At 39.4% G+C, this 23932-nt stretch overlaps 2 protein-coding genes across 8 annotated transcripts in view; one reads left to right on the plus strand and one right to left on the minus strand.

Annotated features, from left to right (window-relative positions):
• Window positions 1–4662, minus strand: part of SH3GLB1 (SH3 domain containing GRB2 like, endophilin B1) — a 37196-nt gene extending 32534 nt beyond the window's left edge. For 5 of the 6 annotated variants that reach the window (XM_023641727.2, XM_023641725.2, XM_023641724.2 and 2 more), the window contains exon 1: window positions 4249–4431. In XM_023641727.2, coding sequence (XP_023497495.1) covers window positions 4249–4320 — 72 coding nt within the window. In that variant the 5' untranslated portion in view covers window positions 4321–4431. Of the gene's footprint in view, window positions 1–4248 lie in introns of all 6 variants that reach the window. The other variant, XM_023641728.2, reaches the window with a different exon arrangement.
• The window catches only part of LOC111773652 (uncharacterized), a 108676-nt gene continuing 89209 nt past the window's right edge, over window positions 4466–23932 (plus strand). For both annotated transcript variants that reach the window (XM_070267355.1, XM_070267356.1), the window contains exon 1: window positions 4466–5362. The gene's annotated coding sequence lies outside the window, so the exon portion shown is untranslated. The remainder of the gene's footprint in view (window positions 5363–23932) is intronic.

A 23932-nucleotide genomic window follows, 5' to 3' on the forward strand; every position in this document is an offset into this window, starting at 1 on the left:
AGGAAAGACTATACCAAGATGGGGTGGAGGGCATTCAAGATGAGTTTAACTGTATGAAGAAAAGCCTAGAGTTAGAAAAGTACAAGGTACTTCGGAAATTAAAAAAATAATTTGGTAAGAATACAGAGTTTATATATGAATGAGAGAAAAGACAAGCCCAGAAGGGAGTACTTCTACTAAGGAGTTTAGATGGAAAAGACAGATTCTAAGAACTAATAAATGTCTTTTTAAGACGCTAATAAAGTAACGATTTATCAAGGATAAATTACCTGATGCTTCTGTATTCTGTTTTGAGGGATTAAGAACAAAGCACCCAAATGGACTGTTAATGAATGAATGTGAAAAGGAATATTCATTTTCACTTATACATTTCACCTTAACATTCTTTTTAAGTACCAAGGTATATAAACAAATTTTTGAAGGGTGAAAGTGGAGTGATGAGACTCATTTATATGCTTTAATAGTTTGATTTTACTTTTTAAAACAGAGAATATGTTTAATTTTTAACTTAAAATTTTTTTTTTTTAAAGATTGGCACCTGAGCTAACATCTGTTGCCAATCTTTTTTTTTTTCTTCTTCTTCTTCTTCTCTTCAAAGCCCCCCAGTACCTAGTTGTATTCTAGTTGTAGGTCCTTCTGGTTGTGCTATGTGGGACATCACATCAGCATGGCCTGATGAGGGGTGCTATGTCTGCGCCCAGGATCCAAATTGGCCAAACCCTGGGCCGCCAAAGCTGAGCGCACGAACTTAATCACTTGGCTAAGGGGCCAGCCACTAACTTAAAAATTTTTAAGTAAAATGGAAAAAATGTATGGCAGTTGGCCAGCCAGAGAAGGGCCTTCCTTAAGGTATAATTTGAATAGAAATTATTTAGAAATGTGGAAGATGAACTCCATTCCTACTGTTCTTATTGCTTATAATGAATAACTGGCATAGGTCTTAATGCTCTTCTTAGGACGACACTTGGCACTATACGGATGTCAACTCAATTTAGAGTTGGAACTCAGTTACTGACATGAGGATGTAGTGTTTTGTTGAAAATTACCATAATGTATTCCAAATTTCATATGTTACATTTTGGAACCATCTTTCCTTTCTCACATATTTTATTTTAAAAAAAGTATTGTGGCAATGACAAACACAAAACCATAATAGTATAATGAAATCTCATGAACCCATAACCCAGGTTCAATAACTATCAACATTCTGCCAACGTTGTTTCAACTATCCCTTTTTTCTTCTGAAATATTTTAAGCAATTCTCAGATATGATACAGTTTATATATAAGTATTTCAGAACATATCTCTAACAGACAATATAAAAAGACACATTAAAGGAGCCTATTCCTCCTGAAATTTTTCACTTAGTAAATGACTCAAGGCAAAACCTCAGAGTCATCCTTGACTCACCTTTCTCTTGAACCCCAGACAATCTGACAAGCAATACTGGACAGGTTTTGAACGTCCCCTGCTGTAATTCTTATCTCAGTCACATCACCTTTTGCCTGTCCTATGGCCACAGCTCCCTAACTGGTCTCCCTAGTACCCCTGCAACCACAGTCTTTGCACTTGTTCCCTCTGCCTGAAATGCTTTTCCTTCAAAAAACTGGGAATCGGTCACTTCCTTGAGGTCTCTTCAAATCTGATCCTATTAGAAAGGCTGGCCCTGACCATCATATCTAGACAACATGGCAACACCTGCCACCTCTGCCATTAAGCTATCCCCTATGGTCTTTTTCTCCATCACCATCTGATGTATTTACTAGTTCGTCGTCTCTTGCTAGACTGTAAGGTCTGGGTGGGCAGACATTTTGGAGTTGATTTAATTCACTGGTTTTCTTGATTTTATTCGTTGCTCTATCACCAGTATCCAAAATACAGTGGGCCGTCCATATCCGCAGGTTCTGAATCTGTACACTCAACCAAGTGCAGATCAAAAAGTCTATGATGGTTTCATCTGTACCGAACATGTACAGACTTTTTTTCTTGTCATTATTCCCTGAACAATACAAGTATGATAACTATTTCCACAGCATTTACATCTCACTAGGTATTACAAATAATCTAGAGATGATTTAAAGTATATGGGAAGATGTGTGTAGGTTATATGCAAATATTATGCCATTTTATCTGCAGATTTTGGTATCCACATCCACCGAAGAGTCTGGAACCAACACCCTGCTTATAATGAGGGATGCCTGTAGTAGTGACAGGCAGACATGGAGCAGGCATTTAAGTATTAAAGACTGAAAATTATTTGATAGATAACAGATTAGGACAGAACTTAAGAACATTTTCCTAAAGAATCTGAAACAATTAGTAATTAAAATTCATTTGGGAAGTACCTGTACATCTTTTGAGAGTTTTGCCACATTTATTTTTTAAATCCAGTCTGTAGACAATTTAAATCAAATTCTAGTACACGTGTCCTAAGTAAGCACTGTGGATTATGCACCTGAAAACAAATCTAACCGTATTTAAAAGAGTGGCATTATATAGTGTCAAATCTGCATTCAGCATTTAGAATCACAGGAAATCAGTCCTAAAAAAAATAATACCAAAGGTTCTGCCTCCTTTGCAGTCAACATTAAGTCTCACAAATCATAATTTATTTCAGACCCTCAATCACTCATTCTTCTTGCACCTTGTCTTTGAAGTATTAGAAATAGGCTAAATTTAAATCAAGAAATTATTTTAACTATACAGTTTAATGTCTTTACAATATACCCTATATTTTAGTGGAGGAGGGGGAGAAGAGGGTTAAGGCAGCTAGCTTATTACTCATCATGTAGATTTTGTAATTTGGAAATCAAAACCTAGAAGGAATTTCCCATCTCTTAAGTATTATTTGCTTAAGTGTTACTGAAATGCTCACATTGTACTAGAAGGTCTCTCCAGGCTGTAACATTCTATTATTCTACAGTGTGTCCTAAACCCGCAATGCTTATCCAGGAAGAGAAAAGCAACTTGCAGTAGTAGGTCAAACAGCAGTTGGCTATTTACTAGACTGCAAGTTAAGCAAGTTACTTTACCTCTCTGAGGCTGCTTCCTTATACATCAAAGGGGTTAATAACATTGATCTGGCAAAGCTACAGAAAGGACTGGAGATAATCTGTCAAATGCCTAGCAAAATGTTTGACACAGTTTTTTCACAATGGGCAGCTATTACCTTGCTCTAGTTCTACCACACTTTTCCCAAGAATAGTGCAATGTAAGATGCACTATGCCAATGAAATTGGGGTGAAAGAGACAAGGAAAGTAGTAAAGCAAAACAACTGATTTACATTTCTGTATCAATTTGGTATGCATACTGGAAAACTATTTTTGTTTTCACTTTACATAAGAGAATGTTGTTGCTACCGTGACTATGTCATTAACTCAGACACCAGATTGTTTATAACCCATGTTGTGGCAAAATTTACATCTGTTCATAGATTTAACTGAGCTGGCATAATGTGGGTGATGACTGTAGGAAACCGTCCCAGTTGCCTCGTACTGACGCTTCCCTGACTGCGGAATACTACGAGATAGCTAACTTCTCCCCTTAAAGTGTATTTGAAACATACCACCGACTATAGGCACGCATGAACCAGGAAAGATTCACCCTACTGCCGGCGCTTCCCATTCTGAGAATGGGTGGGAACCCCCAAACTCTAGGTTTCTCATGGCCTTGGCAAAGTTTGGACGCCAACTGGCGATCTCCATTTCTCCCACGGACTGCCAAGCCCAGGGACGGTCCTTTCAGGGAGAGGGAGGGCTGGAGGGAACTGAGTTGGCAGCTCTCTGGGTTGAGGGGCAGGAAAAGGAAACTTCCTTCTTGGACTTGGCGAGGAGGGTGAGAGAAACGAAAGGCAAGGGTGGGGGCGGTGCAAGAATGGTCTGTCTCCGCGCGGGACTCGCAAGGCCTCCGCCCGCCGGGGTAGGGGTGGGTGGAGGTCACCCAAGCACCGGCGCCGTGAGGTCAGAAACCGGAGGCCGAACTCAAGGTGTCCTCCAGGGGCGGGAGTAGGCTCCGGGCCCCGTCCCTATCCCGCCTCGCTTCCCGTGGAGTGGCGGCTGGGCAGGAAAACGGCCGCCGGGTGCAGAGGAGCACCAGGCCGCGCCCATCACCAGGGCCGCCGGCCGCCACAGGCCCGCCGAGCGGCAGGCGAGGCCAGGTGCGGAGGGCTCAGCCGCCTCAGGCCGGGCGCTGCGGCGGCCCCTCCCTGGTCCTGCCCGGCGCCGCCACCCCTTCCCCCACCGCGGTACCTGCACCGCACGACTGAGGAAGGTGCCCGCGTCGGCCGCCAGCTTCTTCACGTTGAAGTCCATGATGTTCATCCTGGGCTGCAGCCGGGCCGAGCTGCCGGCTGACCTAGCGGGGATGCAGGGGCGCCGCGGCCGGGCTGGGGCGCCGGGCGACAGTGGCGGGGGCAGACGTGGTAGGTGGAGGGAGGCGGCGCCAGCCCCGCCGCCGCAGCTGTCGTTTCCGTGAAGGGGGAGAGAGAGGGTGGGGCGAGAACGAGCGACTCGGAGCGGGCCGCGTGCCCAGGCGGCGGCGGAGGCCGAGAGCAGCGCCTGTCCGCTGGGACTGCGGCCGCTAACGGCGGCTCTGGCCGCGGTGGGCGAGCACGACGCAAACGGCCGGGCGTTCAGGCCGTCTGGGGCTGGGTCCCCAACGGAGGAAGCGAGCGCCGGCCGCGGGGCGGAACTTTAAAGAGGTTATCGCGGGAACAGCGACCCCTTCAGGATCGGGGCGGCTCAGCCGCGGGGGGCGCCGGGAGCTCGGCCTACCCCACCCGAGGGAGGGTCGCGTTCGCGGAGAGCTGCCCGCCGCGGGGACGCGGCATGTTTGCCGTTAAGCCCCTGAAAACCAAGAGCAGAGACAACTCAAATGTCCTTTGTGCTTTAAGAGAAAATATGGAAGTTATAGCATAGAATTACAACATCTGTGAAATTAGAACCAGCAGCTCCCAGGCATCTTGTAGCACCCGCGCCGGGGTGGTCCCTGAAGCCTGCATGGCGCTCGGCGTAAATTTGCAGAATAGAGTTGAATCTAATGTCCCCACCGAGTCTGTTGTTCATTCATTCAGCGTTTCTGAGTATCGACTGTGTACGAGGACTGAATTAGGCGCTGGAGATAACATGCTGAACAAGACCCTGTCCCTGCCCTCAAGAAGCTCTCAGTTCGATTACTTGACAACTCTTGGGGACTTAGCCACCCCCACCAAAAGCTCTGTTAACTATTTGCTGCCGCAAGGACTTTGTGATTGGCAGCATGCACACACTGGATTACAGGATCAACACTAGGTGCTTATTGGGTGCAAAGCATGGTGCCGGGGACACAAAGTGCCCGATGGAGGACACAAAGAAGTTTAAGATGGTGAGTGAGACAGAATAACCCTTAAGATTCAGCGTGGCGAATTTTAAGGACAAATGATTGTATGATGTGAAATCTGTTCAAAAACCTATACGGTAATTCCTAGTAACTTCTTAGCAGTCTCATGACACACTGTGCTTGAACTAAGTTAAAACAGGTGCAAACACGGATGGAAAGACATTACTATTTCAAGAATAAGAAAACGCCCTATGTATTTTTTTGTGTCGCCGTGCCCTTTTGTTACATTAGGGCTGGGAAAATGCAGGCCCAGCAGGCAATGAAATGAGCTCACATTCAGGCTTCCGTGTTTTACTGAAACAGCAGTCACAAAAGCAGTGGCAGTTGTTAAAGGCTGAAAAATTAGTTAATAAAAGCATTATAAGTAACAGCAGATAACGTAAATATTTGTGTTCTTTTATTCTTTGTGGTGGTGACAGAAATAACCACTTCTTTCAAAGGTAACTCCAGTAGAATGAGTCTGCCAGACCAAAAATAGTCCATGTATCTTTCATCTCAACCTATTTTCCCCAGAAATATGGAAAAGGAAATAGATAATCAGTAATCTTGTTTTTCATTTATTGTCCTTTTTAGATTTTTATGTGGAAAAGCAAATAAGTATACTTGCCATAATTTATGTCCATTTCTGCAGAAGGATCACAACACTGTGTCCACCGTTAGAAGAAAAAACTCTGGATCCTCTTCCTCAAACGTGTAGATCTTCCTGATTTGAAAAAACTTCTCTTCTTCCTGTTGAGCCTCTATAGCTGTAAAACTGTTTTTCTTGTTTCACTGCTGAATTCGTAAGACTAGTGTATTGCCTCTATTTCTTTAGCACTGGTTTTCTGCCTGCTTCCATGCAGTTGACTTTCACTTCTGTAACTATGCTTAAATAGCATTTTTGAGGTTGCCGATTATCTTCTTGGTAAATCGAATGGCCTTTTCTCAGACTTCCACAGCAACTCTACTCAGCCCCTTCCCAACAGCACACCCCTTTCCAGGGCCTTATTGTTTCCTGGTTTTCCTGCTGCCTCCTTGACTTTCCCATTCTATTTTGCTGGCACTTCTGATGGCTTTGCTATAGGTAATCCTCAAAGCTCAATGTTTAGCACTTTTTTTGTTCTCTTTTCTTTGGTTAGTTTCTTAATCACGACTTCAGTTAAACCACTTCATTCTTTAATTCGTTTGTTTAGTAAATATTTTTTGAGCATATACAGTGTACCTCTACAGTGAGCATCCACATGTGGCACACTGTACATTGTTCTTGTGGCTAGGAATACAGCAGGCAACAAGACAGACAGCCTCACATGGGAGCTCGTAACTGGTTTGTAAGACAGAAATTGAATAAGTAAAGTGTGATGAAATGCTAAGGAGGAATCCAGAGAACTATGAAATGTTCACTTACAGCCTGCACCTAGTCACCTGAATTCTGATTTGAAGGCTCAGTATTTCTGTAAGGTTTCAAATTACCTTTTAATGCTTTCTTTTTCTGTCCCCTATACTACCTTCTTATTCCAATAGTACAAGGTATTGGGAAAGTAATCTTTTTAAGCTCATACAAAGTGCTGAATATCTGAAGTCCTCTGAAAAGTTTTTAGCTTAAAAAAAACCTTTATAAAAATGGCATTTTAGGTAGTGTGATATGTATTTTAATTAATTTTTTTTTGGTAGTGACTGACAAGGTGGTCGTAACCTCATATCTAGACCAACGATGTCTAAAATGGAGCTATATATACATCATGGCGTGTGCAAGATGATCCACTGGGGTGCAGAAAGAAATATTAGAAGTTTGGTTTGTATTAATTTTTATCTAATAAATATAAAAGAAATTTTGTTTCGTTAATTAAAAAAAATGGACACTGATGTCCTCACTTTGCATTTATCAGATAGACATATGTCACAGACAGTAAATGAAGTGTCCTAGGGGAAGAATGGGAATTGCACCACTTGGAAGAGTTGAAATTAGTACTTTCCTTTGATTATTTGCTTCAGCATATGGTCGCATAATACAGTGTGACTGGTTGAGTGTATTTGTAGGTTATATTATCTGTCTAGTTTTAACTAAATACGCCTTCACAAAAGTGGACAAGTAGCCTAAAGAGTTTTCTCCAAAGAAACCATTATTAAAGGTAATAATACAAGCATAAGCAAGCAAGAAATGCCAGAGCTGATACATTTACTTGTTGAATTTTCAGGAAGACTGTTTAAATATGGGTTAAAAGATGATTAGAACTTGGTTCCAGCCTTCAAGGAACTCAGAATCTAGTGGAGGAAACAGACTTGTAAATGCTGTCTAGTATAACTATAAGTAGAAAAGTTTGTGTAAGGTTGGGCGAGAGTGAGAGAGTGTAGAGGAATGGGGTATTAACTATCAGGATAGGGGAGGTGATAATTAGGACTTCTTGAGCTGGCTTTTGATTGAATTCATCTGGCCGATTGAGGTTTGAGGGTGGGGAGAGATGATCAGACTTTTTAATTTAGAAAGATTGCGTTTTGGGCAGTGTGGATAATGGATTGGAGAAGGGCAAAGACAGATTAGGAAGACCAGTTAGGAGTCTTTTGCCATAACTCACCGTATATTCTGCTATCTTGAAATCTTAAATTTGGAAATCTCATTTTGACCAAAATTCTCTCTCCTTTGATCTCTCTGACTCCTTTATGCATTTAGTGTGTAATCATCATCAACGCCTGCAATCCCACGCCTCACTCTTATTCTATTTTTAACTCTCACCAGCACTCTCAGTTCCCTCCATCCTTCTGACCCATCAATCTACATTCTCGGGTGAATGTTTTCTCTGTTCATGCTCTCAAACTGCCAAGCATTGTTAGGGAAAATTGAACAACCTTGTAAATGGATGCTTCTATCAATGCATGATTGCCTACTTCCATTAGACCTTTATAACTGCCTAGAAATACTTTTACTTCTTCCTAATCAACTCTTTTGCACACTCTCTCCAGAACCTTCTGCAAAAATTTGCTACTAACCTTAAGATGCCTACTTATTCTCATACACCCTTATTCTTAGCGTTTGATACTTTTTCTTTACAGATAATCTGTAAATCATCAAGCAGGAACACCTTCAACGAAGTTCCCTTATTTCTACCTCTTATCTTTATCCACACTCGTCCCCCCATTATTGCCAAGTGTTTTAAAGGAAGAGATGTCCCAGGTGTTCTTTTCTGAGTTGAGCTCCTGCTTTCTTAATCTTGGCTGCACATTGGCATCACCTGGAGAGTTTAAGCAACCACTGGTGCCTAGACCTCACCCCCAGAGTGTGGACTGGGCATTGGGATGTTTAGAAGTTACCCCAGATGATTCTAACATGTGGCCATGGTTGAGAATGAACCCATCAGGGGCCGGCCCTGTGGCTGAGTGGTGAAGTTCACGTGCTCCCTTTTGGCGGCTCAGGGTTCGGATCCTGGGCGTGGATGTGGCACCACTCATTAGGCCATGTTGAGGTGGTGTCCCACATGCCACAACTAGAAGGATCCACAACTAAAAAAAATATACAACTATATACTGGGGGGATTTGGGGAGAAAAAAAAAAAGAATGAACCCATCATCCTCTGAGAACTTGCTTTACCAGTCTCTACCCTTTGCCTACAGATAGATTCCATTTCTCATACTGGATTGAGACCCTCAAGCGCAGCAACCATTTCTTATCCATTTTTATATTTTTTTGGTCTACATTCCTGGCAACATAGTGGATCCTCAAATAATTTGCTAAATTAATAAAATAATCAAATTAAGCTGTATACACTTTTTTTGTGACTCTTTCTCCCAATCTAAATTTCCAACTACAGAGTCAGTATTTTCAGTGGTGAGCCTGTTGTAGTTTGCTTTTCCTTAAAGTTGCTTTTCTTGGGTTTCCTATAATGGTTAATTGAATTATATGCAACAAGTTGCCTAAGCTAGAAATATGAGTCCTTTGATTATTTCTTCTTATTTCTCATGTCCAATTGATCAGGTCCTGGCAATTTTTTTTTTCTCTAAACTGTTTCTCACCTTTATCTTCTGTTTTAAAAAATTGAGGTATAATTGACATGTAACATTATATTAGTTTTAAGTGTACAACATAGTGATTCACTGTTTGTATACATTGTTAAATGGTCACCACAATAAGTCTGGTTAACATCCATCACCCTACATAGTTACAAAATATGTTTTTTTGTTGTGATGAGGATTTTAAGATCTACACTCTTAGCAACTTTCAAATATGCAATACAGCATTATTAACTATAGTCAGCATGTTGTACGTTACATCCCCATGACATTTATTTTATAAGTGGAAATTTATACCTTTTGACCGCTTTCATCATTTCTTTTATTATCCCCCCTCATCTCTGGCAACCACCAGTTGGTTCTCTCTATCTGTGATGTTGGTTTGTTTTTGTTTTTATTAGATTCCACATATAAGTGAGATTGTATGGCATTTGTCTTTCTCCGTCCGATTTATTTCACTTAACATAATGTCCTTAAGGTCCACCCGTGTTGTCACAAATAGCAAGATTTCATTCTTTTTATGGCTGAATAATATTCCATTTGTATATAAATCACATTTTCTTTATCCATTCATCTACTAATAGACACTTAGGTTGTTTCCATATCTTGGCTATTGTAAATAATGCTGCAATGAACATGGGGGAGTGCAGATATATTTTTGAGTTAGTTTTCATTTTTTCAGATAAATAGCCAAAAGTGGAATTTCTGGATCATATGGTAGTTCTATTTTTAATTTTTTGAGGAACCTCCATACTGTTTTCCATAGTGGCTGCACCAATTTACATTCCCACCAACAGTGCACAAGGATTCCCTTTTTTCCACATCCTTATTTCTTATTTCTTGTCTTATTTCCTGTCTTTTGGACAATAGTCGTTCTAACAGGTGTGAGGTGATATCTCTTGTGGGTTTGACTTGTATTTCTCTGATGATTAGTGTTGTTGAGCATCTTTTCATGTACCTGTATGTTTTCTTTGGAAAAAATGTCTATTCAGATCTGCCCATTTTTAAAATCATATGTATATATATATTTTTTTGCTATTGGGTTACGTGAGTTCTTTATATATTCTGGATATTTGCTGCTTATCAGATATATGATTTGCAAATATTGTCTCCCATTCAGTAGGTTGCCTTTTCATTTTGTTGATGGTTTCCTTTTCCTGTGCAGAAGATTTTTAGTTTGATGTTGTCCTACTTGTTTATTTTTGCTTTTGTTGCTTTTGTTCTTGGTGTCAGATTAAAAAAATCATCACCAAGACCTGTGTCAAGGAGCATAGTGCCTGTGCTTTCTTGTAGGAGTTTTATGGTTTCAGGTCTCATGTTCAAGTCTTTAATCCATTTTGAGTTAATTTTTTGTATTTGGTGTAAGATAGTGATCCAGTTCATTCTTTTGCATGTGGCTGTCCAGTTTTCCCAACACCATTTATTGAAGAGATTGTCCTTTCCCCATTACATATTCTTGGCTTCTTTGCCATAAAGTAGTTGATAATATATGTGTCGATTTATTTCTGGTCTCTATTTTGTTCTGTTAATCTATGTGTCTGTTTTTATGCCAATACCATAGTGTTTTCATTACTATAGTTTGAAATCAGCAAAGGTGATGCCTCCAGCTTTGTTCTTCTTTCTCAAGATTACTTTGGCTATTCAGGCTCTTTTGTGGTTCCATACAGATTTTAGAATTGTTTGTTCTATTTCTGTGAAAAATGCCATTGGAGTTTTGATAGGGATTGCATTAAATTTGTAGATTTCTTTGGGTAGTATAGATATTTTAACAATATTAATTCTTTCAATCTATGAGCATGAAATATCTTTCCATATATTTGTATCTTCTTCAATTTCTTTCATTGATGTCTTGTAGTTTTCAGTGTATGAGTCTTTTACTTCCTTGGTTAAATTTATTCCTAGATATTTTATTCTTTTTTTGTTTTTGTTTTTGTTTTGGTGAGGAAGACTGGCCCTGAGCTAACATCTGTTGGCAATCTTCCTCTTTTTTTTTTTCACTTGAGGAAGACTGTTGCTGAGCTGACATCTATGCCAATCTTCCTCTATTTTGTATGTGAGATGTTGTCTCAGCATGGCTTGATGAGTGGTGTGTAGGTCCGTGCCCAGGAGCCAAACCTGTGAACCCTGGGCCACTAAAGTGGAGCATGCAAACTTACCTGCTTCACCACTGGGCCGGCCCTGGTGTTTTATTCTTTTTGCTGCCATTGTAAATGGGATTGTTTCCTTAATTTCTCTTTCTGATTGTTCATTTTTAGTGTATAGAAACACAACAGATTTTTGTATATTGATTTCAGATCCTGCAATTTTACTGAATTCTTCTATTAGTTCTAATAGTTTTTTTGTGGAGTCTTCAGGGTTTTCTATATATACGACTGTGTCATCTGCAAATAGTGACAGTTTTACTTCTTTCTTTACAACTTGGATGATTCTTATTTCTTTTTCTTACTTAATTGCTCTATCTAGGACTTCAAATACTATGTTGAATAGAAGTGGTGAGAGTGGGCATCCTTGTCTTGTTCTTGATCTTAAAGGAAAAGTTTTCAGCTTTTCACCAATGAGTGTGACGTTAGCTATGAGCTTGTCATAATAGCCTTTATCATGTATGTTTTCTCTGTACCCACTTTGTTGAGAGTTTTTATCATAAATGGATGTTGAATTTTGTCAAATGCTTTTTCTGCATCTGATGAGATGATCATATGATTTTTATCCTTCATTTTCTTAGTGTGGTGTATCATGTTGATTGATTTGCAGATGTTGAACCATCTTTGCATCCCTATAATGAATCCCACTTGATCATGATATATGATCCTTTTAATATATTGTTGAATTTAGTTTGCTAATATTTTGTTGAGGATTTTTGCATCTATGTTCATTAGAGATTTTGGCCTGTAATTTTCTGTTCTTTTGACATCCTTGTCTGGTTTTGGTATCAGGGTAATGCTGGCCTTGTAAAATGAGTTTGGAAGTATTACTTCTTCTGTTTTTTTGAAGAGTTTTAGAAAGATTTTATTATTTCTTGAATGTTTGGTAGAATTCACTAGGGAAGCCATCTGGTCCTGGACTTTTGTTTGTCAGGAAGTGTTTAATTACTGATTCAGTCTCCTTAGTAGTAATCAATCTGTTCAGATTTTTTGTTTCAGGTCTTGATAGGTTGTTTGTCTTGGTAGGTTGTTTGTTTCTAGGAACTTATCATTTCTTCTAACTTGTCCAATTTGTTGGTGTATCATTGTTCAAGATTGTCTTATGATCTTTTGTATTTCTGTGGTATCAGTTGTAATGTGTCCTCTTTCATTTCTGATTTTTGTTATTTGAGTGCTCTCTCTTTTTTTCTTGGTGAATCTGGCTAAAGGTTTGTCAATTTTGTTTATCTTTTGAAAGAACCAGCTAGTTTCATTGATCTTTTCTATTGTCTTTTTAGTTTCTGTTTCATTTATTTCTGCTCTTATCTTTGTTATTTCCTTCCTTCCACTAACTTTGGGCTTCATTTGTTCTTCTGTTTCTAGTTCCTAGAGGTATAAAGTTAGGTTGGTTGTTTGAGATATTTCTTCTTTCTTGAGGTGTTCATTTATTGCTATGAAAGTCCCTCTTAGAACTGCTTTTGCTGCGTCCCGTAAATTTTGGCATGTTGTATTTCCGTTTTCATTTGTCTCAAGGTATTTTTTATTTCTCTTTTCATTTCTTCTTTGACCCATTGGTCCTTTGGTAGCATGTTGTTTAGTCTCCACATATTTGTGAATTTTCCAGTTTTCTTCTTGTAATTGATTTCTAGTTTCGTATCATTGTGGTTGGAAATCATGCTTGATATGATATCAGTCCTCTTAAATTTATTAAGACTTGATTTGTGGCCTATCATATGATCTATCCTGGAGAATGTTGCATGTGTACTTGAGAAGAATGTGTATTCTGTTGCTTTTGAATGGAATGTTCTGTATATATCTAAGTCCATCTGGTTTAATGTGTTGTTTAAGACCAATGTTTCCTTGTTGATTTTCTGTGTAAATGATCTATCCATTGATGTAAGTAGGGTATGAAAGTCCCCTGCTATTATTGTATTGGTGTTTCTTTTTCCTTGTTAGTTTATTAATATTTGCTTTATATATTCAGGTGCTCCTATGTTGGGTGCATAAATATTTACAAATGTTATATCCTCTTGTTGGATTGACCCCTTTATCATCATGTAAGGTCCTTCTTTGTCATGTATTACAGTCTTTGTTTTAAAGTCTATTTTGTCTGATATATGTATTTCTATCCCAGCTTTCTTTTGGTTTCCATTTGTGTAGAGTATCTTTTTCCATATCTTCACTTTTAGTCTGTCGGTATCCTTACATCTGAAATAAGTCTCTTCTAGGCAGCATATGGATAAGTCTTGTTTGTTTTTTTCATCACTTCCACTATTCTACGTCTTTTGAATGGAGAATTTAGTCCATTTACAAAAGTGATTATTGATATGTACATACTTATTGCTATTTTGTTAATTGTTTTCTGGCTGTTCTGTAGTTCCTATCTGTTTCTTTCTTCTTCTCTTGCTCTCTTCCTTTGTGGTTTGATGACTTTCTTTAGTAGTATGCTTAGATTCCTTTATCTTTCTCTTTTGTGTATCTACTATAGGATTTTGCTTTGTGTTTACCATGAGGCTTACATATAACAACTTAACTTTGATCACATTCTAAAGCTTTACATTTTTACTCCACCCCTCCTACATTTTATATTTTTGATGTCAGGTTTTACATCTTTTTGTTTTCTGTATCCCTTAACTAATTATTGTAGTTATAGTTATATTTACTACTTTTGTCTTTAACCTTCATACTAGTTTTATAAGTGATTAATTCACTACCTTTACTATATGTTTACCTTTCCAGTGAGATTTATTCTTTTGTATGTTTTCTTGTTACTAATTAGTGCCCTTTCTTTTCAGCTTAAAGAAGTCCCTTTAACATTTCATGTGAGGCTGGTTTAGTGATGATGAACTCCTTTAGCTTTTGCTTATCTGGAAAACTCTTTTATCTCTCTGTCAATTCTGAATGATAACTTTGCTGCGTAGAGTGTTCTTGGTTGGAAGTTTTTTTCTTTGAGCACTTTAAATTATCATGCCACTCTCTTCTGGCCTGCAAAGTTTCTACTGAAAAATCTGCTGATGGTCTTGAGGGGATTTCCTTGTATGTAACAAATTGTTTTTTTCCTGTTGCTTTTAAGATTCTCTCCTTATCTTTAACTTTTAACATTTTAATTATAATGTATCTTGATATGGGTCTCTTTGGGTTCATCTTCTTTGGAACTCTCTGGGCTTCCTGGATCTAGATGTCTGTTTTCTTCCCCAGGTTAGGGAAATTTTCAGCCAATATTCCTTCAAATAACTTTCCTGCCTTTCTCTCTCCCTATTCTCCTTTTGGAACCCCTATAATGCAAATTTAGTCCACTTGATCTTGTCCCATGAGTCCTTTAAGCTGTGTTCACTTTAAAATTTTTTTTTTGTTTTTGCTGCCCTGAGTGGGTGGGTTCCACTGCCTTGTCTTTGAGTTCACTGATCCTTTCTTCTGCTTCATCTCGTCTGCTGTTGAATCCCTCTGGTGTATTTGTTTCAGTTTAGTTATTGTATTCTTTTTTTTTTTTCTCCCCAAAGCCCCCCAGTACATAGTTGTATATTCTTCATTGTGGGTCCTTCTAGTTGTGGCATGTGGGATGCCGCCTCAGCGTGGTTTGATGAGCAGTGCCATGTCCGCACCCAGGATTTGAACCAACGAAACACTGGGCCGCCTGCAGCAGAGCGCGCGAACTTAACTGCTCAGCCACGGGGCCAGCCCCTAGTTATTGTATTCTTCAGCTCTGTGATATCTGTTTGGTACTTTCTTATATTTTCTATGTCTTTGTTGAAGTTCTCACTGTTTTCATCCTTTCTTCTTCTGAGTTTGGTAAGCATCTTTATGACCATTACTTTGAACTTCTTATCAGGTAAATTACTTATTCCTGTTTCATTACTTTTTTTTTTGAGGTTTTGTCTTGTTCTTTCATTTGGAACATACTTCTTTGTTTTTTCATTTTGCTTGACTCTTTTTGTTGGTTTCTATGCATTTGATGAAACAACTATGTCTCCCAGTCTTGAAGTAGTGGCCTTATGTAGGAGATAAACCTTGTTGTTCAACCCTGCTCTAGCTCTTGGTGGTCTCTCAAACCTTTGTGATTGTCCAAACAGTGTATTATATTTTTAATACCTCCCAGTAGTTGAAGGTTTGCCAAGACCTGCTGGTGTCCCAAAGGGAAGGATCTTATCAGCACCCAGATTCAGGCTGATTGGAAGCCAGACCCTCAGGCAGCAACGTTTAAAGCAGGCAAATATATACAGTCCTGTGAGACTGCAAGCATCTGTCCTGCTGGCCACCAGAGCCAGGTGATCTGGAGGTGTCCCCTGGGTGGCAGTCACAGAAATCGGGCTCCAGAGGAATGTATAAGCTCTTTTCTGGGAGATACCTGTGAGCTGTAGTGAGGCAGAGGGAGAGCATAAAGATGGCATCCACTGGCCTGTGTTCCCTGAGAGGAACTCCATATGCCCTTATGTGTGTGCCAAACCTGAAGCCTGCCCCTCAGGCTGAAGGTCTAGGACAAAGAAATAGGCCTTTTTCACAGAGAGACTGGGGGTGTATTTCAGTCTGTGGTCTGTGCAGTCCAGTGCCGTGGGGGTGGTAGCCCGCCAAGAACTATTTCTCTGGTAGTTAGAGTCCTATGGGATCCAGGAATGCAAGCCCCCCAAACCACTAGAGCCTGGTGGTCAAGGGGTGTCCTCTGGGCTGCAGCTGCAAAATCTAGGCACCAGACATAAATGCCAGGGTCCCAGACATGTGTAAGAGTTCCCCTTCAGGAGATAGTGGCACTCTGAGTGCTAAGATAGCACCTGTCCTCTGAGGTCTGTGGAAAGGCTTTCAGTCAGCCCTCAGATGTGTTTAATTAGAAGCCTGCCTCTCAGATTGCATCTGTGATGATAAGCTAATAGGCTTCTTTCACAGAGAGACTGAGCTCCTGGGTCTGTTGCCCCTTGCTGTGCCCTGGGAGTAGTAGCTGTTTAAGAAATTTTTCTTTGTTGGTTACAGTCTTGTGGGACCTGTGAGTGTAAGCCCCACTGGCCACCAGAGTCAGGCGGTGAGGAGGTGTCCCCTAGTGGCAGCCACAAAAATCAGGGCACCAGACAAGGTTAAGCTCCTTTTTGGAAGATACCAGCAAACTGGAACAAGGCAGAGGGAGAGTGCAAAGATGACATCCACTGGCCTTTGTTCCCTGAGAGCAGCTCCATATGCCCCTATAAATGTGCTAAGCCAGAAGTCTGTCTCTCAGACCAAAGCTCCTGGGCTGGTAAATAGGCCTCTTTCACAGAAAGACTGGGGGTGTGTTTCAGTCTGCTGTCTGTGCAGTGCCCTGGGGGCAATAGCCTGCTAAGAACTGTCTCTCCAATTATTACTGTCCCATGGGACTCAGGAATGCAAGCTCCCTTGGCCTCCAGAGCTAGGCAATCAAGGCGTGTTCCCTGGGTGGTAGCTGTACAAATCAGGGCACCAGACATGTAGAAACTCCCTTCTGGGAGGTACTGGTGCTCTGGAGTGTGGCAGAGGGACAGTGTGAAGATGGTGCCGGCTGGCTGTAATGAGGAAGTGAGGGAGCATAAAGATGGTGCCCAGGGGAAAAAGAAAAAAAAAAAAAAGATTGCACCTGCTGACTAGAGCAAGGCAGAAGGAGAGGGCAAAGATGGCACCTGCCAGCTCAAGTGAGGCGGAGTGGGAGTGTAAAGATGGCTCCTGTAGGAAAAAAGAAAAAGACGTCTGCTGCCTAGAACAAGACAGAGAGTGTGAAGATGGTGTCCACTGGTTTGTGTCCCCAGAAAGTGTTCCAGCACGCTCTTAATGTGTGTGTTAATTTAGGTGTTTGCCCACCAGTCCCATGCTTCAGTATACACAAGTGAGCTTCTTTCACTTAACTTCAGAGTGCTGTCAGCTGCCTCTGAGCTAGGTCCTGGGGTGGGTGAGTCCAAGTATCTGAGCCCGTTAGGCCCTTTGAGAGTTGTTTCTCAGATGGCTACAGTCTTGTGGGTCTTATGGATGTGAGCCTGCTGGTTGTCAAAGCTAGATGTTTTGGGAGCTTGTCTGTCAGGTGTGGATCTTAAAAGTTGGGATGCCCAGTGTGGGGTTCCACCTTCACTCTTCAGGGTTTTGAGTTCTGTCCAGATTGTGGGTTGCCACTCTGGGGGTGGGGTTTATAGTGAGATCATGTCCTAGTCTCTCCTACCCCCTTTGATGTGATTTTCTTCTTGTTTGCCCAATGTATGCTTGTTGCTCAGCCAGCCTTTAGATTTTTTCCAGAGGAAATTGTTCCATATGTAGCTGAAGACTCAGTGTGTCTGTGGGAGGAGGTGAATTTGGGATCTTCCTATCTCACCATCTTGAACCAAAATCCATCATCTTCTCTTTAAAAACCATATTTTTATATTGAAACAATTTCAAACTAGCAAAAAATTTGCAAGAATAGTACACAACTTCTTTATATCCTTTACCAGAAACTTCATTTAAGCTTTGAGGATTATTTCAGTAATGTCTTTATAGCAAAAGTAACAAAGCCAAATCAGGTGTTACACCCAGTTGTCATGTTGCTCAGTCCTCCTTGAATCTGGATTAGGTCTTCATTCTTTTTTTGACACTCTGTTCCTTCCTCTTTCTTTCTGAGAGTTATCCACTATTCTTAAATTGGTATGATTCATTTCTATTATGTTTTTGTACTTTCACTGATTAAATACATATCTATAAGTGATACTATTTTGTATTTTTAAACTACATAAATGGTATCATACAGTGTATCCTTTTGTGGTTAGGAGTCTAATATTTTCGTTTGTTGTGTTTCGTGACTCTCATTGTGGGTTGATTCATTTTGTATCTTGTAGCTTTTTTTTTGAATGAATGAACTCAGTTTTAGTGATTTTTAAAAAGTGTTGCTTCTGTCATAGATCTGTAAGGTTATCACTGACCAGTGACCAATTTTTATATGAATGTCCTTCTGGGCTTGGGAGTACCAAGATCATTCAGATATTGTAAATTTGAAACCCTAGTCTGCAGAAGTACAGATTATGATTACAAATTCTCTTGGGAAACCATTTGTTTTCCCTTTTCAGGGTTCGTGCCATGACAGAAAAGCTTTCTTGTCATCTTGCTGTCCTAGGAGAGGTGAATTTTGTCTAATTTATGTTTTCACTGAGGGTCTAGATCTTCCAAGATTTTTAATTTATATGTTGGAGGGAGGACTTGAGAGAGGGGCTCATAGTTTCTAATTTCTGTTTGCACCAAAGGCCCAGAGTCTTATCCACAGTTACCACATGGGTTTAAACATTCAAGCACCTTCTTCCTCCAACCTGCTCCTCACTCAAGACAGGGTCATATTGTGTGCTTACGGCTCTGGTGTTCAGTTCCTTCTTTATTTCTGCCACCTAAGAAATAAAGGTCTTTTTTGTAAGCTCAAGTGTGTATTAAAAAATATTTGTTTTCGTTTACTCAGCATTACTGTGTGTTTGCAGTGGAAGAGTTTTCATGTTATCTAGTCTGCCTGTATTAGTTAGGGATTGATTGTTTTCAGCGCAAGTAACAAACACCTAGCTACAGTGACTTACCCAAATAGGGATTTATTTTCTCACCTCCTAAGAAGGTTAGAGGTAGGCAGCTGTGTTTCTATTTTGCTATTCTTAGCATATAGCTTTCATCCTCATGTCTCAAGATGGCTCCTGTGCTTCTAGGCATCACATATGTCTTCGAGGCAGGAAAAGATGAAAGGCGAAGGCAAAAGGTACTTGCCAATTGAGTCTGCTTTCTTTTTTTTTTTTTTAAATCAAGGAAATAGCTCTTTCATAAGCTCTACCTAGCTAACTTTTATTTGCATCATTGACCAGACATAGATCATTTGGTTCCTTGTAAATGCAATAGAGTTTGGTAAATACTCATATTTTTTAACAGGGCACATTGTCATTCTGAACAAAATGGGAGTACTGTTAGCAAGGGAGAAGGGGAGAATAGTTATAGGACAAGCAACTATCAGTATCTGCCATGCTACTCTGGGCAAGAACTGTAAGTCTACTGTGCTCTGTCTAGCACACTGCGACTTCCTTTCAGTTTTTAGACTGATCGACAGGGCCAGCAACATAACTTGCAGGGCTCAGTGCAAAATGAAAGTGTGGAGCTCCTTGTTCAAGAAGCAGGAGAAAAGTGCCATTAGAAAGTACTAAAATAAAAAATGTTTCCTTTCTTGTGTGGTCTCGCTCTCAATATTCATAGTGTTTTTTATTTGCTACTTAATGTCATTCTAAGCAAAGAAAAATTTAAAATTGAAATTATTAGCATGAATTTTACCATACACCTTCATATCGTACAATGCCTCTTCTAAAATGCAAATATAAGAGCATTTAACGTGTATGCATAATCATTGAAATTACACAATCTGTATTTCATAGTGTGTACATGCATTTGTATTTTATTCTTACCAAATGGTTAGCACCTGAGCTAACATCTGTTGCCAATCTTTTTTTTTTTTCCTTTTCCTTTCTTCTTCTTCTCCCCAAAGCGTCCCAGTACATAGTTGTATATTCCAGCTGTGAGTGCCTCTGGTTGTGCTATGTGGGACGCTGCCTCAGCATGGCTTGATGAGCCATGCCATGTCTGTGCCCAGGATCTAAACCAGCAAAACCCTAGGCCACCAAAGCAGAGTGTGCAAACTTAACCACTCAGCCATGGCGCCGACCCCTAAAATTTCATTTCTTGAGATATGTACATTCTACCAATATTATCTACCTTTGACTTACTGATGAGTAAGGAAGGACTGAAAGGAAGAGGAGCTATGGGTTGCCCTTGCTGTCTGTCATCCTTTTCAGTGTAAATGGTTGGCAGCTTCCATACATACTTACTTTGTACTCTTGTTGGTCTGCTGGAATTCTTTATTCATGGAGTATTGCGAACAGTGTGTGAATGAGGCAGCAAAGGCTGGCAGTGGACATGTGTATCTGAAAGTGTGGATGTATGGAAAGATCTCCAAGATATATTAATAAAAAAAGCAAGGTGCAGAACAATGTGAAGGTCTTTTTGTATAAATAAAAAAGAAATGTGTGTACTGTGTATATATAAGTACATTGTATATGCATACATTTTAAGGTAGGCAAGCCTTCTTTTTTTTAAGATTGGCACCTGAGCTAACCTCTGTTGCCAATCATCTTTTTTTCTTCTTCTTCTTCTCCCCAAAGCCCCCCAGTACATAGTTGTATATTCTTGTTGTAGGTCCTTCTGGTTCTGCTATGTGGGACGCTGCCTCAGCCTGGCTTCATGAGTGGTGCTAGGTCTGCACCCAGGATCCGAACCAGAGAAACCCTAGCCCGTCTGAGCAGAGTGTGTGAACTTAACCTCTTGGCCATGGGGCTGGCCCCTGCATAAATTTTAAATAAGAATTTTAGGAAACTATAGTAGTTATCTTTGAGGAAGAGGTACAGTAGGGTGAGGAGTGGGAAGGGTTGGAGGCTATCCCTGTTTATTTTGCATCTTTCTTTACTGCTTGGATTTTCAATCTGTGTGTGTTTGTGTGTATACACACACAGTTGTATATAACATTTCTTTCATATTTTTGTTGTTTGGATTTTAGAGTAGCAATTTTATTGATTTAATAAACATGATGCATACTCATTAAAAATGTTCAAACAGTGTAGAAATGGACAAAGAAGAAAGCAACCAGCAGCTCAAGTACCGCCACCCAGAAACAGTGTTAACATTTGGTGAAGATTTCTTTTATATAAATACAGATAAAGAGTGAGAGAGGGGGAGACATGGACAGAAAGAGAAAACAGAGAGAGAGAGAGTTATACATGATATTAAATTAACTTTACTTGAATTTAACAGAAATAAAAAACTGAAGGGAGCAATAATTAGCTAAACTTCATATAATTTCTTCTCCACAAGAGGTATTAGATCCTAAAAGACCTCTTAGAGACATTGCAGTCATTTTATGTGAGATTTTTTTCTCCCTCCTTTTTCTAAGTTACCTGTTTCAATCTTAGACATTATCTGTTAACTTATTATATTAAAGGTGAGATAATAAGAACTCATGTATTTTTTTTGCCTTTCTTTTGTCTCCCTATGAACTTGTATGCTTTTATTATTTTTACTTTTAAGTAAGGAGTTAAACAGAGTGTCAACATTAAGACCCAGTGTTATTGGATGATGTAGGAAAACAAGTGCTCTCATACATTGTTGGAGGAAGTATACATTGATGAAGACTTTTGGAATGGTAATTTGCATTTTTATCAAAATTTAAAATATATAAGCTCTTGACCCAGCAATTCTACCTGTAGGAATCTGTCCAAAGACATGTTAGTACAAAGATAAGTGTACAAAACTTTTTTGCAACACTGTTTTTAATATTAAAAAGTTGGAAACAAATGTTAATCAGTAAGGAAACGGTTTTATGACATAGTGCATTCATAATGTGGAATACTATACAATTGTTAAAAGAATTATGGAGACAGATATGTACTAAAATTGAAAAAATCTCTAAATTATATTATTAAGAGAAAAAAGCAAGTCATAACATACCCACAAGTGTGATTCCACTTTTTTTTTTTTGAGGAAGATTAGCCCTGAGCTAACATCCGCTGCCAATCCTCCTCTTTTTGCTGAGGAAGACTGGCCCTGAGCTAATATCTGTGCCCATCTTCCTCTACTTTATATGTGGGATGCCTGCCACAGCATGGCTTGCCAAGTGGTGCCATGTCCGCACCTGGAATCTGAACCGGTGAACCCCGGGCCGCCGAAGTGGAATGTCTTAACTGCTGTGTCACCAGGCTGGCCCTGATTCCACTTATTTATTATACGAGAATATATATATAAATATTCATATATCCACATTGGTACAGAATGGTACAGATAGAGAAAGAGAAGAGAGGAAAGGGACTGGGAGGATAAAGAGGAACTCTCACGTTTAACCATATATACTTGAAAACTGCTTTAGTGTTTTACAACAGGAATGTATGTATTGTATAAAAGACAAAGAGGGAGAAGAAAAAAAAGAAATCCAGTCTCTTCTCAAAAATTTAATATGTCAGAGTAAGGAATCTAATTAATTTTGTCTGGTATCTCATGTTTAAGGATTAATATAATGATTAAATCTGCATTACATTTCAAATGAACAAACAAACAAACCAGCTTTTGACACAATCCACATGGCTTGCCATAGATATTAGCCAATAAGCCAAAACTTTCCTTCACTTCAAAATGACATAATTTCTTTTCTATTATGCTTAGGGTTCTGGAATAATGTAGTTCACAGCACCTTTGAGCCTAAAAGTGCTAGGTTACTGACGATGTTAATCTCTTTCAAAGCATTTCTAGAAATATCTTGCCCCTTATGCATAAGTTTCCACTGAGAGGACTGAATACTCATTCTTCTATAAAATATAGCTTGATTATAATTTTATTTTATACTTTAATTAGTGATATTACTTTGTGACTTGGGATGAAGATTAAAAGAAAGAGTAAAATAACAGGTTGGCCCACATTGTTGTAATTTAGGTTAATGTGATTCATATTAGCAATAAGCTTTCTCTACTGAAAGGTACACATCAGTTATTTACTGATGCTTTGAGGGATGGGAGTAGGAGACAATATCATCAAATGAAGTGATACAAGTTTAAACTCTTATGTTCCCAAGAAAAATTTCAGAAGGATCCCCTTATTTATTGCTTACCAATCAGAGCAACTGACAAACACCTATTATGAGCAATCCCTATAGTAAACTTGATGGAGGACACCAACCAATATAAGATTGTCCCTTCTGTCAGAGGACAGGCACACATAAGATATTATGGAAAGTCAAATCTAAGAAAGACTAATTTTGAAGTCATTCTACCTGTTGCAGTGGAGTTAAGGATATCCAGAAGTCTTGCTAACAAGCACAAAACGTGATCCTTGTGCTCTGAGGGCATGTAATCTAGTTTATTCATATGCAGAGAAAACCTGCACTGTGAGGCTGTGTATGGCCAAGTATTAATTGAGTAGAATAGATAAGTTCTATAGAAAGTCACGAAAAGGACACATTATTACTCCACTACACAGGTAGTCAGATAAGCCTCACAGCACGAGACATGAGACACCTAATAATGTCCAGAAGGCAAGTGGAAATAGGTAATTAAAGCTTGGGAGAGAACACTGGGTTAAAGATACAGACTTTGGAGTTATTTGGATAGATGTGATAGATAAGATTTCCATCAGGAGATATACAGAGTGAGAAGGGAAAGGAATATTAAAATCTGAAGAATATAGTAAGACACTGTGAAAATAAGACTAGACAAATTAAAAAAAAATTAGAACATCTAGAAATTTAAAACAGGTTGTTAAAATAAAAATCTAATGGACTGATTAATAGCTTGTTAGCTACAGATGAAAAGATGTTAGTAAATGGATAATAGTTCTAAGGAAATTATACAGAAGGCAGCATGAAGAAACAGACAATGGAAAGTATGAATTAAGAAAAAATGAGGATAGAGTGAGAAAGTTCAATATATTATCCAACAAGAGT

Source organism: Equus caballus, chromosome 5 (genome assembly GCF_041296265.1).
Source record: "Equus caballus isolate H_3958 breed thoroughbred chromosome 5, TB-T2T, whole genome shotgun sequence".
NCBI lineage: Eukaryota > Metazoa > Chordata > Mammalia > Perissodactyla > Equidae > Equus > Equus caballus.